Here is an 18082-nt window from a genome sequence, read left to right as displayed (position 1 = left end):
TGCTCTGATCTTTATTATTTCCTTCCTTCTGCTTACACTGGGCTTTTCTTGTTGCTCTTTTTCTAACTCTTTGAGTTGTTGGGTTAGGTAATTTATTAGCCCTGTTTCTTGTTTTTTGCAGTAGGCTTGTAGAGCTATGAACTTCCCTCTCAAGACTGCTTTCGCTGTGTCCCATAGATTTTGGATTGTAGTGTTTTCATTGTCATTTGTTGTCATGATGTTTTTTATTTCTTCTTTGATCTCTCTGGTAACCCAGTCATGGTTTAATAGCATGCTGTTTAGTCTCCATGTGTTTGATTTCTTTGGGTTGTTTTTATTGTAGTTGATTTCCAGTTTTATGCCACTGTGGTCTGAGAAGATGCTTGATATGATTTCTATCTTCTTGAATTTGAAGAGACTTTGCCTATGTCCCAACATATGGTCTATCTTTGAAAATGACCCATGTGCGCTTGAGAAGAATGTATATTCTGTGGCTTTGGGGTGAAATGTTCTGAAGATGTCAATTAATTCCATCTGGTCTAGTGAGTCATTTAGGATTGATGTTTCTTTGCTGATGTTTTGTTTAGAGGATTTGTCCAATGGTGATAGTGGGGTATTAAAGTCTCCTACTATGATTGTATTGCTGTCAATGTCTCCCTTGATATCCTCCAGGAGTTTTTTTATGTATTTGGGTGCTCCTGTATTGGGTGCATATATGTTTACCAGAGTTATTTCTTCTTGTTGGATTGCTCCCTTTAGTATTATGAAATGGCCTTCCTTATCTCTTGTTATGTCCTTCAGTTTGAGATCTAATTTGTCAGAAATAAGTATTGCTACCCCAGCTTTTTTTTCAGTTCCATTTGCCTGGAAAACCTTTTTCCATCCCTTCACCCTCAGTCTGTGTGTGTCTTTTTTTCTGAGGTGGGTTTCTTGTAGACAGCAGATATATGGGTCGTGTTTTCTTATCCAATCTGTTACCCTATGTCTTTTGATTGGGGCATTTAATCCATTTACATTTAAAGTTATTATTGATAGGTACTTATTTGTCGCCATTCCTATTCTTTACCCCTGTGTTACTTCTTCGCTTCCTGTTTCTTTCTTTCTTTCTTTCTTTTTTTTTTTTTCTTTTACAGTAGACCCTTTAGCATTTCTTGCATTGCTGGTTTGGTGGTAATAAATTCCCTTAGTCCTTTTTTGTCTGTGAAGCTCCTGATTTCACCTTCAATTTTGATTGACAGCCTTGCTGGGTACAGTATTCTTGGATTCAGCCCCTTCCTTTGCATGACTTTGTATATTTCATTCCATTCCCTTCTGGCCTGATGAGTTTCTGTTGAGAAATCAGTTGCTAGTCTGATGGGGGTTCCTTTGTATGTAACTTTCTGTCTCTCTCTTGCTGCTTTTAAGATTCTTACTTTGTCGTTGGTGTTTGCCAATTTAATTATAATGTGCCTTGGCGTCGGTCTTTTGGGGTTCATTTTGCTTGGGACTCTGTGAGCTTCTTGGATTTGTGTGGGTTTTTTCTTCCCTATATCTGGGAAATTTTCTGTCATTATTTCTTCAAAGAGGTTTTCTATTCCTTGCTCAGCTTCCTTTCCTTCTGGAACCCCTATTATGCGGATGTTGTTTTGTTTCGTGTTGTCCCAAAGTTCCCTTAGACTCTCCTCCTGCCTTTTAATTTTTTTTTCTAGAAGTTGCTTTTCTTGGGTATTTTTTTCCATCTTGTCTTCTAGCTCACTGATGCGGTCCTCTGCTTCTTCTAGTCTACTCTTGATGCTTTCTATTGAGTTCTTTACAGCAGCGATGTCATTTTTCATTTCTTCTTGGTTCTTCTTCATTTCCTCTTGGTTCTTGCTCATATTGTCGAATTTGTCTTCCATTCTTTTCAGCCACCTTATGACCATTTCTCTGAATTCTTTTTCTGGAAGGTTGCTTGCCTCCATTTCGTTTACTTCCTTTTCTGGTGATGCCTGCTTTTCTTTCATATGCGGGCTGCTTCTTTGTCTCCCCATGGTCTCTCTTCTCTGGGTGTCTGGTTATGTAGTTCTCTCTCTCCTGGGTTGATTTAAAGGCACAAAATACAGCACTACCAGGTACAACTCACAAGGCACTGAACAGGAATGTATTCACGATATTAATAACCTCCAATAAAGGTGACCACCAGAGAAAGGCAAATTAGGTGATAGGAGAGAAAGAAGAAGAGGAAAAAAGAAAGAAAGAAAGAAAAAAAGAAAAAAGGAGTGTGAAAATGAAATTGGGAAAAGGGAAAGTAAAGAGAAAAAAAAAAAGTAAGAGACAAGAAATTGACTAAGAGAGAAAGGGGAACAGACTATATATATTGGGGATAAAACTCCAATAGAACAATCACTAATCCCAGGAAATGCCAGCAACAAGTGCCTGGGGATTAGTACAAACTACAACACCAACTAATATGGAGTGAGGCAAGGTTAAGCTGAAGCACAAAACAAACAAAAGAATAAACAAAAGAAGAATAAGCAAAACAATCTCACAAAAAAAGCATAAAAATTGGATATAATCTACATTCAAGCAAACAACAACAAAAGGACAGAGATAAGGACAAGTTTATGGATCACTCAGACAGCGAAGGGAGAGGTGTATGTGGACTTGGAGCAGGGGATTGGAGATTAGATATGTAAGTAGGGTGAAATTTTAACAAGGGGTAAACAGAAAGAATAGGGAAAATCTAAAGCAGTAAAAGGGTAAGACAAACAGGACACTGAAAAGGGGGAGGTTAGGAAGAGAGTGATGGCCTAAAGGTAGAGTTGAGATAGAGTAAAACGATGCTAAAGGAAAGATAAAAAATAGAATGTAGAACCCTAATCCCAAAATAAAATGAAGAGAAAATAAAATGACACTTTAAAAAAAAAAAAAGATAAAATAGCAGTAGTAATAATACGGATTGAAAATAAAAATGTAATCATTAAAAAGGCAAAATCAAGTGATGAAAAAAGAAAAAAAAGTTTCTTGATTAAAAGATGCAAAAAATGAAAATTAAAAAAAAATAAAAAAAATAAAAAAAATAAAAGGTAAAAATAAAATGTGGAGTAGTGAAGGTCATTCACTTCCTCTGTTTTTCTGTTTGGCACGCCTGTTTCTCAGTCCAGACAGTATTGCAGTTCCCTGCGATCCACTGCTCTTCGGTGTTGTAAGCCAGTCCTGATTTTAAGCAGGCGGTGTGTCTTAATTTCTCGTATTCCTTTATTTTTGATTACACAAGAGTCAATTTGTGATTCAGCCCCTGGGTGGCAGTGTTTCTGGATTGACTTCCGGGTCTATCTATGGCCTCTCTAGGCAGTGTTAGAGCCTTCTTTCCCTGTGGCACTCGGGCCTGTGGGAGTGGTCTGCCTCAGAGCTGACTCTCTGATGGTCACTCCCCGCTCCGATCCCCAGGTTCCAGAAAAACAACCTTCCCCTGCAGTCTCCCAGGGTGTCCCCAACTGGGTGATCCTATGTATTGGGCTTAGTAATCAGAAGCAAGGATTTGAAGAGGAAAAAGCCCAAGTGTGCGAACTCCGGGACTGCGAGTGAGCCCAGGCACCCAGGGAGCGCACGGGCTGCGCGTAAGTCTGGACTGCCTGAAATTCTTAGGGTGTCCCTGCACTTCAGATCAAAATGGGTTGCTTTTTAGAGTGCCCTTCTCTTAGCAGCTCTGAGGACCCCTTTCCACAGTCACAGATCACGCCAGCCCCTACAGCCACGGATTTTTCTAGGCACAGACTTCCCTGGTCCTCCAGCTCCCGCAAAACGCGCGTTCCTCTCTCCCGCCGGGACCAGAGACCTCACCTTATCCCAGGCGAAATCTGACCTTTCCGTGGTGGAGTGTAGAGCTTCTCTGAACCCGTGTGCTTGCGCCAGTTGGGGAGCGTTGTTCTGGGGCTCGCAGCTGTTCCTGGGGTGCCGCAGTTGTGGATTCTCAGGCTTCAGATAAGCTCCACTTTCCGGATCAAGATGGCGCTCATTGTCCTATTTTTAAAAAGAAGATAAACATCCAGCTATATTATATGAAATTATTTAGCTTTTAGATATTGATAACTAATTTAAATGTTTTAATAGTTTCATTTGGGCCAAACAAATAATTTCTGACATAGGCTGTTTGTGACCTCTTGCGAAAAAGATCTAAGGAATTGGTGGTTAAGCTAGCTTTTCAAATTCTTCCAGGCTTCAGGTAACCTAAAAATACAGTGGAAAAGAAGAAAGAAGAAGACTTACTCATTTTGGTTTTGCTAATCATGATGCACTTATTTATCCAACTTCTCTTTATGAGCTTTAAAAAAAATTAAAATAGGCCTATTGATCATTAACTTTGCTTTTTGTTTCTTTTTTTTTCAAATTTGAAGCAGGAACTGACCACATCTCAGAAAAGTGGTGGGAATGTTCTTCAGATGATGTATGAGAAACCTGAGCGATGGTCTTTTACCTTCCAGTCATATGCCTGCCTCAGTCGCATACGAGCTCAGCTTGCCTCTCTCAATGGCAAGCTCAAAGATGCGGAGAAACCTGTATTATTTTTTGAACGATCTGTGTATAGTGACAGGTATATATAAATTACTTGTACTTATTAGGTTGGATCCTTGGCTTAGAACTGGAATTTCATTTTTCTGTTTCCTTGGAATCAAAGTAATAAGAGAGGTTGAATTGGGGATTTGAGAAGGAAAATGACATTTAATACTTTTAGCAGTTTGAAACTAATGGCATTAGGGAAGTTATAGTATTTACTAGAGGCCCGATGCACGAAATTTGTGCAAGGGTAGGCCTTCCTTCCCCCAGCTGCCAGCACCAGCTTCCCTCTGGCACCCGGGACCGGGGCTTCCCTTGCAGCCCCGGCTTTGTCCAGAAGGTCATCCCGAAGGATGTCCATTCTAATTAGCATGTTACACTTTTATTATTGTAGATAATTTCTAGATTCCATGGAAACTATAGGGAATATGTGGCCATCTCATTCAAATTTGTAGAGAAATTTTTTCCTCCAACCCTCTTAAAATTCTCATCTGCTCTGGTTAAATCTGAATCTATATTTAATCTAGACTCACTTGGAGCAAGAAGATGAAAAATCTTTAAGGGGGCCTTGGAATTACCCTGCGTATGCAAGGATTCTTTTAATCTCTAGAGTTAGCTCAGAACAGGGGTTCTCAAACTTTTGTTCTTAGGACCCCTTTCCATTCTTAATAATTATTGAGAAGTTCAAAGATCTTTGTGTCTTATTCATATTTCTGTTATTAGAAATTAAGATTGAGAAATGGAAAAAATTATTTAAAGTTAGCTATAAAAAACCCATTATATATAAACATAAATAACATACTAGTGAAAATTACGTTTTTCAAAGCAAAAAGAAATAGTGAGAAGAGCAGCATTTTACATTTCTGTGAATCTCTTTAATGCCTTGGAAGACAGCTGGGTTCTCATTTATGGTTCTGTATTCACTCAGTTGAATGTATTGTTTTGGTTGAAGTATAAAGTCTGGCCTCTCACACAAAACCCCTAGAAAGGTCTTGGGGTGTACCAGGGGTCCTCACACTACATTTCTGAGAACCACTGGGTAATACATAATTTTCTGTAGTTGGAGATACTCTATTGTTTTTTTTTCTGTTATCCAAGGCATTAATCTGCCGCAGGTTTTAGGAAAAGGTTCCATGTCCATTTGATAGATCCATTTTCTCTTTTCTATTTCTCTGTACTTTTTGGAAAGGATTTATGTAGACTCTCTTTCAGGTATATTTTTGCATCTAATTTGTATGAATCTGAATGTATGAATGAAACAGAATGGACAATTTATCAGGACTGGCATGACTGGATGAATAACCAATTTGGCCAAAGCCTTGAACTGGATGGAATCATTTATCTTCGAGCTAGTCCAGAGGTGAGACTTAAACATTTGCTTGTTCCTTGAAAATTTAAAGTAATATTTAGAAAATTTTCAGTGTTACGCAGTGAAGGCAAAACAATAAACCTCACTCCCCACCATCTAGATTCCTACCTCCAAATTAGAAACTGAGAACTGTGTGGATAGAAGATTCTATTTTCTCAGCAAACTAGGAACCCAGATTTGGCAGGTTGCTCTTTTAGGTCCTTATTTGTTCTACTTCAGTTCTATTCTTCATTATTTCTTAACTTTTGCAGAGTCTCTTATAACAGCTAGATTAAGAAACTTGCTTAAGCAACTTACAGGGGTGGGCAAACTTTTTGACTCGAAGGCCACAATGGGTTCTTAAACTGGACCGGAGGGCCGGAACAAAAGCATGGATGGAGTGTTTGTGTGAACTAATATAAATTCAAAGTAAAGGAGCAGAGGGGAGAGCGAGAGAACCCTCGGCTCTTTCGGCTCCGCGGGCCGGATAGAACAGCCGAACGGGCCGGATCCGGCCCACGGGCCGTAGTTTGCCCACGACTGTTCTAGAATATGGGCTTCATGAGGTGGGACTTTGGATATTTTAATTACTGTTGAATTTTCAGTGCCTAGAATAAGGCTTGGATACATAGTAGGAGCTCAGTAAATATTTGCTGAATGAATGGCAAAGTTGATGGAGGAAATCTTTCATGGTTTTGGTTTGGAATGGTTGGGTAGTAGCAGCTATAGTTGAGAAGAGACTTAGTGGACCCTTGCCATTTTTAGTTAAGGGAGTTTACTTGAAATTGTGCCTTTCATCATAGGTTGTAACATAGCTATTGTTTACATATGAAATTATATAATGAATGCAGGAAGACCAAGTAGATGCCTTTCATAAAACTAACCTAAATGAGAGCTTACATTTATTAAATTTCTGGTTTTGGTGCTTGCATTCCCATTTTTCTTTTCTTTTTTTTTTTTTTTTTTGATTTTATTTATTTTTATTTTTTATTTTTTATTAAGATATTATATGTGTACATGTCTTACCATTGCCCCCCGCCCCACCCCACTCCCATACATGCCCTCACCCCCCAATGTTTTGCATCCATTGGTTATTCTTATATGCATGCATATAAGTCCTTCGGTTGATCTCTTATTTCCCCCACCTCTCCCTAACCTTCCCGCTGTAATTTGACAGTCTGTTTGATGCTTTACTGCCTCTGTATCTATCTTTTTGTTCATCAGTTTATGTTTTTTATTATCCACAAATGAGTGAGATCAGGTGGTATTTTTCTTTCATTGACTGGCTTATTTCACTTAGCATAATGTTCTCTGATTCCATCCAGGTTGCTACAAATGGTAAGAATTCCTTCTTTTTTATGGCAGCATAGTATTCCATTGTGTAGATGTACCATAGTTTTCTGATCCAGTCATCTGCTGATGGGCCCATTTTTCGTTGATTTTTATTTCTACTTCTTACTTGAGTCACAAAGTAGGTTCTGATGAATGTAGATGTTACGACTCCTAGCCTGAAAGAATACTGTGTTATATTGAAACTCAATTTTCAAAGGAACTATGTTTCTGATTCCAAGTGATGATTTTGTTCTTCTAATATCAAGTAAACTAGAATTTAACAGTAATAATTTTGAAATTTACTTTTATTTCTGAAAATAATTTTTAATTATGAAAATAATAAATGCAAAAAGAAAGAATAATAATTTCATTGTTAGAAACATATCTTAAAGTCTAATATAAATCTGTTGTTTCATTAATATTGTTTATGACAGGGGTCCTCATACTTTTTAAACAGGGGGCCAGTTCACTGTCCCTCAGACCGTTGGAGGGCCGGACTATAGTTTAAAAAAAACAACTATGAACAAATTCCTATGCGCACTGCGGGCCCGGGACGAGTCAGCTGCTAAGCAGGACAGGCAGCGGCACCCGGCGGGCCGGATAAATGTCCTCGGCGGGCCGCATGTGGCCCGTGGGCTGTAGTTTGAGGACGCCAGGTTTATGATATCCTTTGATTAAATGATCATTTAATTATTTGAAAAGAATTTATAATAGAAGCACAGTTTTATTCCGCACTTATTTCTTTTTACCAAACTTATTTTAGATGATACATTTCAAATGTGGGTGCCAAAGGTTTAATAGACTTATTTTTGAAAGTAATACTAGTATTAGGTTTAGAGCCACCAAATTGTTGAAAAGTATAGGGAGGGAAAAAGGAACTATTGTTTATTCTTAGAAGGAATAGAGATTTTGGTTAGCATGACTAAAAGAACACTAAAGAAGAAAAATTTAATGGCATCAGACAAGAATAATAGTTCCCCCCCCCCACTCTCTCTTCTTTTTTCTTTTTTAATATATTTTTATTGATTTCAGAGAGGAAGGGAGAGGGAAAGAGAGATTGAAACATCAATGATGAGAATCATTGATCTGCTGCCTCCTGTGTGCCCCCAACTGGGCATTGAGCCTGCAACCCAGGCATGTGCCCTTGACCGGCATAAAACTTGGGACCCGTCAGTCCCCAGGCCAACGCTCTATCCACTGAGCCAGGGCTACCCTCTCTTCTTATTGCTTGCTTTTAGAAATGCTTGAGTAGAATATATTTACGGGGAAGAAATGAAGAACAAGGCATTCCTCTTGAATATTTAGAGAAGCTTCACTATAAGCATGAAAGCTGGCTCCTGCACAGAACACTGAAGTAAGACTTCCTTATTTTCTTATTTACTACTCATTTTTAATACTTTAATCAAATTTTAATTAAAAATGTACACTATGTCCAATTTTTTATTTTCAAATTAGGTGTGGATTTTAATTCTTTTTATTTCAGTGAGATCCATTTCCTTAAAGTTTTTATAGCTAATTTCCCCCAGTGGTATTGACAGCATAATATAAGGAATTTCACATTAAGTGATAAAGTAGGAAATGTAACTGTGTATATTATTTAGATACTCTCTTTCAGAGACTATTTTAAGATAAGATATTTCAAATTTGTTTCTTAGATCAAGACTTGGGAGGTAGTATAGCATAATTTTTAAGAGTATGGACTTTGCCACTAGTCAGTTTTTGGTTCAAACCAGCCCCACTTACTAGTGTATGACCTTGGACAATCTGAGTTTCAGAGTGGTCTCCTTGAACTTTAGTTTTATCATCTTTAAAATGCAGACATTCCTCCTACTATACAGTATGTTTTTGGTTTTTGAGGACTATTACATGTCACAATGCCTAGCTTTATATATTATACCTGAGATTTTTAGATATGTGTACGTAAATCTAGGTGAGAAAGAAGGGGCTGTCAGATGAAGTACTTACAGAATAACTTTAATAGAAAAATGACTGCCATTTTGATTTTTCTGTGTTATAATAATGAGTTTTTAGTTTTTCTCTTATTTATTGCTTTTTCTAATTGTTTTGTTTATCACTCTTTAAATAGAACCAACTTTGATTATCTAGAAGAAGTGCCTATCTTAATATTGGATGTTAATGAAGACTTTAAAGACAAACATGACAGTCTGGTTGAAAAGGTAGATTTGTACAAAGAGTATAAACTAATATTTGCTTGGTCTTGTCTAAAAAGGTATTCTAATTTGTGAGAAAATTTTCTAACAGAACTGATTACATAAAGTTACATTAAGGGGCAATTAAAAGCTTTAGAGGGATTTAGACTATTTAGATTGTAATCCTAACTTGAAATTCTAGCTTTGTGGCCTTACCTAAAATAAGGAGCTTTTTAATCCTTTAGTTCCTTTATCTGAGATACAGGAATAATCACAAAAGTTCTTGCTTGCTTCTCTCCTTTTTCCTCTTTTCCTATACCACTAGTCTTTAGACATTTTAATAATAAACTATTGGTTTATTTTTTTCAACTAAATTCAATATGGAGAATATTTGAAATTGTAAGATATAGATCTTATCTATTTTTATATTAGTCTTGAGATTAAAGGAGTTTTAGTTTTGAAATTTATTTGGATTGGGGATGGAGCCCACAACACAGGCACAGGCCCTGACCTGGAATCGAACTATGACCTCTCCTGGCTCATAGGTCGCTGCTCAACCACTGAGCCATGCTGGCCAGGCTATTTGGGACCTTTGTCAATGATGAATTGTCATTGTCTAATCATTGAGTCATTGTCTTTTTTATTTTTTTATTTTTTTATTTTATTGATTTTTTTACAGAGAGGAAGGGAGAGGGATAGAGAGCTAGAAACATCGATGAGAGAGAGACATCGATCAGCTGCCTCCTGCACACCTCCCACTGGAGATGTGCCTACAACCAAGGTACATGCCCCCGACCGGAATCGAACCCGGGACCCCTCAGTCCGCAGGCCAACGCTCTATCCACTGAGCCAAACCGGTTTCGGCGAGTCATTGTCTTAATCAGAGTTAATCTATTCCCCAGATGTTTGGTATATTCTATTAAGTAAGTGGTGCCTTTATTGATAAAGGTACTGGGAGAGAATTTTTGGTGAATGCTTGAGAGAGAATAGTCATGAGAATTACATAACAAATACCTTTGTACTTGTGTTAATTAAATTAGTGATCTAAGAAGCCACACTTTTTTGTTTAGTTTTGAGATAAATTTGATATTTTTTTTCTCCTGTCACAAAATGTTTGCTGTTTCCTAATAGGTACTTGACATTCATTAAGGGATATATCTCAAGAATTTTAAAAACCTGAACATTTATAGATAACTGCTATCGCAGATAGTTGTTTTTTCCATCATATAAATTAAAGCATATCTGGACAATTCAAGTGACTTCTTTCTTACTATAAATGATATTTAAAAATATAGGGTGGAATTCACTTAAATGATAACTATTAAAATAAATTAGCCATTGAAGCACTAACAGCCAACCATCATTTTAACTGAATGAATTTGTAAATCCACTTTAAAAAATTTTATTGTAACATTTCTGTGAAGAATGACTAGAAATCATCATTTTGTATTATTTATTTTTGTTTTATTAATAATATTAGCAGTTGGTTTTCTTTTTGAAATATTTTGACATGGCAATAATTGTTGTTTGTTCAGGAGAATTACTGTATAGTCTAGATAGGGGCTTAATCACAAGGAACAACAGCAGCCTGTAATTATTGGAATCGAGAGTCTAGGTCAGTGGTCGGCAAACTCATTAGTCAACAGTGCGGCAAACCACGACTCACGAGCCGCAGTTTGCCGACCACTGGTCTAGACTATGAAGAGAACAAAATCTTGTTACTATGATGTTGGTTAGTTGGCTAGATTCAGTCACTGCTTATATTGCCTTTCCTCAGACATTAACATTACAGAGTATATACAAGATTCAAATTTGTGCTTCAGAGAAATTACAGAAAATTAACTGGGGCGGGGGGCGGAGAAGCATTGCAAAAAAAGAAAAATTACAGATCTGTTACATGTCTGAACCTTCAGAATTGTTTAAATCATTACAGTTATTAATGTCATCAATACTAAAGCTGTACATGTCAGGGTCTGAGGTATTATAAAGAGATAAAATTATTATAAAATGAAAGATTATAAAGCTAGAGATTATGGCTGTTATAGAACTGTATCAATCTTAGGCTAAATTTAATAACTCCTTTAATTACATTTTATATCATTCAGCTTTTACTACTCAAGTATTTATTAATATATCTTTTAAAGTAAATGCTATGGCTTTGTGATAGAGTTATTTATATAGGTGGGTCCTCAATTGTTATATACTTTTAAATGAAGATGAATATTAGATATCTCAAATTAGTCAAATAACTATATTAATATGTTTTTCCTCCTCTCAGGTCAAAGAATTTTTGAGCACTTTGTGATCTTGCTGAAGACTTCAGGGAGCAAAATGATTCCAGACACTTCAGCTTTGTTTATCTTCATAGCTTTGTATTTATACAAGTCTCTCTAGAAAACCCAAGTTTTTAACCATTTTTGTTCCCAAGAAAAAATAATTTTTATGAGTCCTATATGAAAGTTTATGACCAGCTTCTTCCTTCCCTCCCTCCCTTCTTCCCTTCTTCCCTCCCTCTCTCCCTCCCTCCCTCCCTCTTTCCCTCTCTCTCTCCCTTCCTTCCTTTGTATAAAAACCAGACATTTAATTATCTCTCATGGCAAGAAGTCTGGAGGTAGATGGTTCCAGAATCACTATAGTGGCTAAAGGTCCTATTTCACAAAGGACCCACCCTCCTCTGTCTTTCCCCTGTTACCTCCTCAGCAGGTTGGCTTTTTTCCTGGTGCTTCTCATCTCACTGTTGACTAGTTTCTTAACTGGATGTCTTAATTGGAAGCTTTGTTTCATAGAAAATGGTAATGTGTCCTGTGTAAGCGCAAAAAGTTGGAAGTGGAATTTAAGGAATCCTTAGAAAAAGAATTGTTTTATTTTAAGTACTTTGATCCATTGCCTTCCCTTCTATCTCAATTTATGTGGAAGATAAGATCAGATATAATATTTAATCAATTCATTGATATTTATTAGTGTGTCTATAATACATTCATAGAGGAGCAAGTTAGACTATGTTCCTAGTTTGTAACGGCATACATCTGTACTATGGATGAGACTTCATCTTTTTGCATAGGATTTTGGATGATTATAGAAGAAATGTTTCTTAAAATATAACTTATAAGTGCCCTACCTGGTTTGGCTCAGTGGATAGAGTGGCCTGCAGACTGAAGGATCCCAGGTTAGATTCCGGTCAAGGGCACATGCCCAGGTTGCAGGCTTGATCCCCAATAGGGGGCATGCAAGAGGCAGCTGATCAATGATTTTCTCTCATCATTGATGTTTTTATTTCTCTCTCCCTCTCCCTTCCTCTCTGAAATCAATAAAAATATATTTAAAAAAATAATAATAACTTATAAGTGAAGGCCCGGTGAGGTGGCTAAGTTGATTGAATGATACCCTGTGCCAGTTCAATTCCTGGTTAGAGCACATGCCTGGGTTGTGGGTTCAGTCCCCAGTTGGGGCACGTGCAGAGGGGAACCAATTGATGTTTCTCTCCTTTCCTCTCTCTAAGCATGTCCTCGGGTAAGATTTAAAAAAATAAAAAGAACTTACTGAAGGTTATTACATGAGTGAATGATTTTCAGACCATTCTTTTACAATGGAATATTACTATTATCGTTAAAAGATAGTAATGATTATCTTTAAATCATTTGAGGTGGAAGTATACGTTTCTTCTCTTTTTAAAAAAAAAATTTTTTTTATTGATTTTAGGGAGAGGAAGGGAGAGGGAGAGAGAGAAACATGGATGTGTGAGAGAGAAACATACTTTGCTGACTCCTGCACGATCCCCACTGGGGATCAAGCTAGCAACCTGGGCATGTGCCCTGACCAGGAATTGAACTAGAGACCTTTCCATGCATGGGATGATGCTCAACTAACTGAGCCACACCAGCCAGAGCTCTACTCATTTTATATGTAAAACATTAGTGGAACATAGTGAGAGATACATTTTTTCATTTTATTCTTTATTGACTCTGCACTGGGAATGAGCAGTCTTTTATTACCTTTATATAGTTTGTAAGAAGTCAAAAGAAAAACTGAAGACAGGTAGATAATCTTAGGAGTGTAGTCTATTTAGTCCCACCTGTTATTTCCTGCCTCATCCTGGTTTTGCTCCTGTCAGAATTAATTAGGCAGTCTGCTATTGTAAACACACATTCTGCTTTGAGAACATTATGATTATTCTTCACTTCATGGTTGGCTTTGCTTCTCTGTCCCCCCTCTCCCTTTTTAAGGGAAATTACTGATAATGAATGATCTTGCTTTGCTTTATATGTTACATATCTTGAAAGCATTATTATTTCTTTTGAATATATATTGGAAAATATATTAATAAAGGAGAAAAAGGGTAAAATAGGTGTAATTTAAAAAAATCTCCTTGGATTCATTTTTATTCTGTATATAATTAAAGGTTTTTTTTCAAGTTTGTTTAGTTAAATTTGAGGTGTGTTTTCTATGTATATACCCTTCCTACTTGACATTTTAGAAAAAATTTTGTTTTTGAAGTGGGGGGAAGAGTCACTTTTTATTTTGAAATTATAATTTTCCTTTTCAAAATGTTTTGTTTTGTTTCTTTCTTTTTTTTTTTTTAAATATATTTTATTGATATTTTTACAGAGAGGAAGGGAGAGGGATAGAAAGCTAGAAACATCGATGAGAGAGAAACATCGATCAGCTGCCTCCTGCACACCCCCCACTGGGGATGTGCCCGCAGCCAAGGTACATGCCCTTGACCGGAATCGAACCCGGGACTCTTCAGTCCGCAGGCCGACGCTCTATCCACTGAGCCAAACCGGTTTCGGCTTGTTTTGTTTCTTGAGATAATTTAGTGGGTTAAACATTCTAGATGTCCTGATCTTTGAAAGGGAAACTGCATTTTAAGTTTGTAATCACACCTGGCCGGTGTGACTCAATGGTTGAGCATCAACCTATGAACCAGGAGTTCATGGTCTGATTCCCAGTCAGGGCACATCCCGGGTTGTGAGCTTGATCTCCAGTAGGGGGTGTGCAGGAGGCAGCCGATAGATGATTCTCTCTCAATGATGTTTCTATCCCTCTCTCCCTCTCCCTTCTTTGAAATCAATTAAAAAATTATAAAAAAATCTATAATCACCATGAGTATTTAAGCTATTTCATGATGTATGTGTGTTTTTTATTTGATATACATCAGTTTGTTTACTAAATTAAACATTTGCTTAATAAATAAGTATAAATCTCATGACCTGTAATGGAGCTACACTCATTGAATTAAAGTTTATTTTACTTTGGGAATATAGCCTAAGAAACCAAAAAACACCAATCAGAAAGAATGTATGCACTTCTATGTTCATAGAAGCACAATTTACAATAGCTAAGGTCTAGAAACAGCCCAAGTGCACATCAGTAGATGAATGGATAAAAAAGCTGTGGTACATTTATGCCATGGAATACTATGCAGCAATAAAAAAGAAGAATGTCTTGCCCTTTGAGATAGCATGGAGAGACCTGGAGAATATCATGCTAAGTGAAATAAGTCAGAGAAAGACAAGTATCCCATAATCTCACTCATATTTGGAATCTAAGTAACAAAATAAACCGATGAATGGAGTGGATCCAGAGACATGGAAGTATGGAACAGATTCTAGGGGGAAGATGGGAGGATGGGTGGGTGGGACATAATCAGTCAAAGACCTTGTATGCATATATGCATAACACATGGACACAGACAATAGGGTGCTGAAGGCCTGGGGTGGGGGTGCAGGGGTGGGCTAGAGGGGGTCAGTGGTGGAAAAATGGGGACATGTAATACTTTCAACAATAATGATTAAAATTTATTCTACTTTGAAGAAAAACATGACTATAAAAAGGTAACAATGGTTTATATAAATTATATTGATTCTATTTTAAGCAAAGAGTTCAGAGATTTTCAGTAACCTTTAAAAGTGTGTGATGACTTTAAATCTGTAGAATTGAAAAGAAGCTAAATTTATTATTTGTCATGACTCAAAATAAAAGCTGTACCATGGGATAGGCACAAGAGTATTGAGCTTAGTGGTCTGCATTCTCTTGGCTTGTTTTTCCCATATCAGATCATCCTCCATCAAAACATATGTACTACTTTTTATAGTTTGCTCTTCTAAGAAAATTGTACTATCCCCTCATTCAGAATGTCTCATCTTCTATGCCTAAAACTGTATACTGAGCTTATAGAAATTAGGTCTGTCATATTTTTTAGAACAAGGAGTACCAAAGTGTTTTTTACATAGAGATGTAAATCTTACTACCACCAAAAAAAAAAAAAAAAAAAAAAAAAGCTAGATTAGTTGCTTAAGGTACTTACAAATCGATAAATAATAGCCTTCCACATTTGACACATTTTATCTTCCCTCAAGACATTTTTTTAAAATTTTGAAGTAGTTTTTGATTCCCAAAATGTTATGAAAGTATTGGAGTTCCATCACTGATTCCCCCCCCAATGATAACATTTTACATAACCATAGTAAAATTAGCCTTAGTATCAAGACTAGGAAATTTACGTTGGTATACTATTACATAACACTGCAGGCCTTATTTGGATTTCACCAGTCTTATCTCTTTAAAAACTTAATAGACTTTATTTAGACTTATTGACAATATATTTTATGTTCCATCTATATTGTTTATTGCAGTTCTAAATTGATAGCAAAATTAAGTGGAAAATTCAATTTCTATATAGTCTCTACCCCTGAACTTGTACAGCATCCCCTACTATCAACATCCCCACCAGGTGGTACATTTGTTACATTCAGTGAACCTACATTGATACATTATTATCACTCTAAGTCCATAATGTACATTAGAGTTTATTCAGTGTTGTACATTCTGTGGGTTTTGATGAATAATGACGTATTCATCATACAAAAATAGTTTCATTGCCCTAAAAATCCTCAGTGTTTTGTTCATTCCCCTTACCCCAATCTCAGGCAACCACTGACCTTTTAATTGTCTCCATAGTTGCCTTTTCCAGAGTGTTATATATTTAGGTTGTTTAGTATGTAAACTTCAGATTAGCCTTTTTTTCACATAGGTATTTGCATTTAGTTTCCTCTCTGTCTTTTCATGGGTTGACAGCTTATTTCGTTTAAGTGCTGAATAACAGTCCATTGTCTGAACACACCCAGTTTATCTAACTCAGTTACTGACAGACAAGTTAGTTGCTTCCCAGTTATGGCAATTACGAATAAAGCTGCTTTATACACATTTGTGTGCAAGTTTTCCTATGAACATAATTTTTCAATTCATTTGGGTAAATACCAAGTAGTGCAATTGCTGGATTATATGTTGAGCATGTTTAAGTTTTTTAGAAACTGTCTTCCAAAATAGTTGTACCATTTTGCCTTCCTACCAGCAGTAAGTGAGTTCCTGTTCCTCCACCTTTGGTGGTGTCAGTGGTTTGGATTTACTCGATTCTTAATAGGTACCAGTATGTGGTTGTACCTCATTTTAATTTGCAATTCCCTAATGACATATAATAACTATTATTTCAATGCTTACTTGCCATCTGTATATCTTTGGTGAGTTGCCTGAAGGTCCGTTGTCATTTTAAAATGGGCTTTATTTTCTTATTACTGAGTTTTAAAATTTCTTTGAATATTTTAGACAATAGCCCTTTTTCAAATGGGTCTTCTGCAAATATTTTCTTCCAGTCTGTGGGTTGTCTTGTTCATCTGACATTGTGTTTTGCAGAGCAGAAGTTTTTAATAAAGTCCAGCTTATCAATTTCTTTTATAGATTGTACCTTGTGTTGTATCTAAGAAGTCATACCCAAGCTCATCTAAGTTTTCTCTTAAGTTATCTTCTAGGAGTTTTATAATTATGTGTTTTGTCTTCAGGCCTGTGATCCATTTTGAGTTAATTTTTATAAAGGGTGTAATATCTTTCTAGATTCATTGTTTTGCATGTGGATGTCCAGTTGTTCCAGCACCACTTATTGAAAAGACGATCTTTGCTTCATTGTATTGCCTTTGCTCCTTTATTGGTTACCAGTTGACTGTGTGGTTCTATTTCTAGGCTCTATTCTGTTCCATTGATCTATTTTTCCATTCTTTTGTCAATACCATACTGTCTGGATTACTGTAGCTTTATATAGGGTCATTTTGTGTTTCCTAGAGGCATGAGCTACCTGGTTTCGTAATACAATTGGGGCTTTTAAAGGCTATCCTAATAAGGTTTTTGCTTGTTTTGTTTTAAAGAATTTATGTGTAAAATGAAATGGTTTTTTTCTCATCTTCAGTTAGATGAATATTGAAAAATGAAGGCAACTTTGATATAATTCATTTTTTCTTTTATTCTGCTTAGTGCTTTGGAATGTTGTCATTAAGTATAAAATATATTAGTACTGAGGTCAGTAATGCCATATATATTCATTGATATATACATACATACATACATACATACATACATACATACATACTGTATATGTTTTAAATATTTAAATACAGACTTGCTCCATAAAAACATTTCAGTTAATAATTTTTGCCATAACATTTTAAAAAATATATTTTTATTGATTTCAGAGAGGAAGGGAGAGGGAGAGGGAGAGAGACAGAAACATCAATGATGAGGGAGACATAGATTGGTTGCTTCCTGCATGCACCCCAACCAGGGGCCAAGCCTGCAACTGAGATACACGCGCCTGACCAGAATTGAACGGGACCCTTCAGTCCGCAGGCCAAGGCTCTATCCCCTAAACCAAACAGGCTAGGGCTTTGCCATAACAACTTTTGAAAAGTTATATCACTTTTCAGACAAT

General features: G+C 36.5%; 1 protein-coding gene across 2 annotated transcripts in view; it reads left to right on the top strand.

Annotated features, from left to right (window-relative positions):
* DCK (deoxycytidine kinase) overlaps positions 1-14418 on the top strand; it is a 30328-nt gene extending 15910 nt beyond the window's left edge. Inside the window, exons 3-7 of one of the 2 annotated variants that reach the window (XM_080677523.1) lie at positions 4338-4531; positions 5707-5854; positions 8413-8528; positions 9261-9351; positions 11603-14418. In XM_080677523.1, coding sequence (XP_080533649.1) covers positions 4338-4531; positions 5707-5854; positions 8413-8528; positions 9261-9351; positions 11603-11629 — 576 coding nt within the window. In that variant the 3' untranslated portion in view covers positions 11630-14418. Of the gene's footprint in view, positions 1-4334; positions 4532-5706; positions 5855-8412; positions 8529-9260; positions 9352-11602 lie in introns of both variants that reach the window. The other variant, XM_080677522.1, reaches the window with a different exon arrangement.
* The last annotated feature ends 3664 nt before the right edge of the window (positions 14419-18082 follow it).

Source organism: Plecotus auritus, assembly GCF_963455305.1.
Source record: "Plecotus auritus genome assembly, chromosome: 1".
NCBI classification, from domain to species: domain Eukaryota; kingdom Metazoa; phylum Chordata; class Mammalia; order Chiroptera; family Vespertilionidae; genus Plecotus; species Plecotus auritus.
This window is presented reverse-complemented; position numbering and strand designations above follow the sequence as displayed.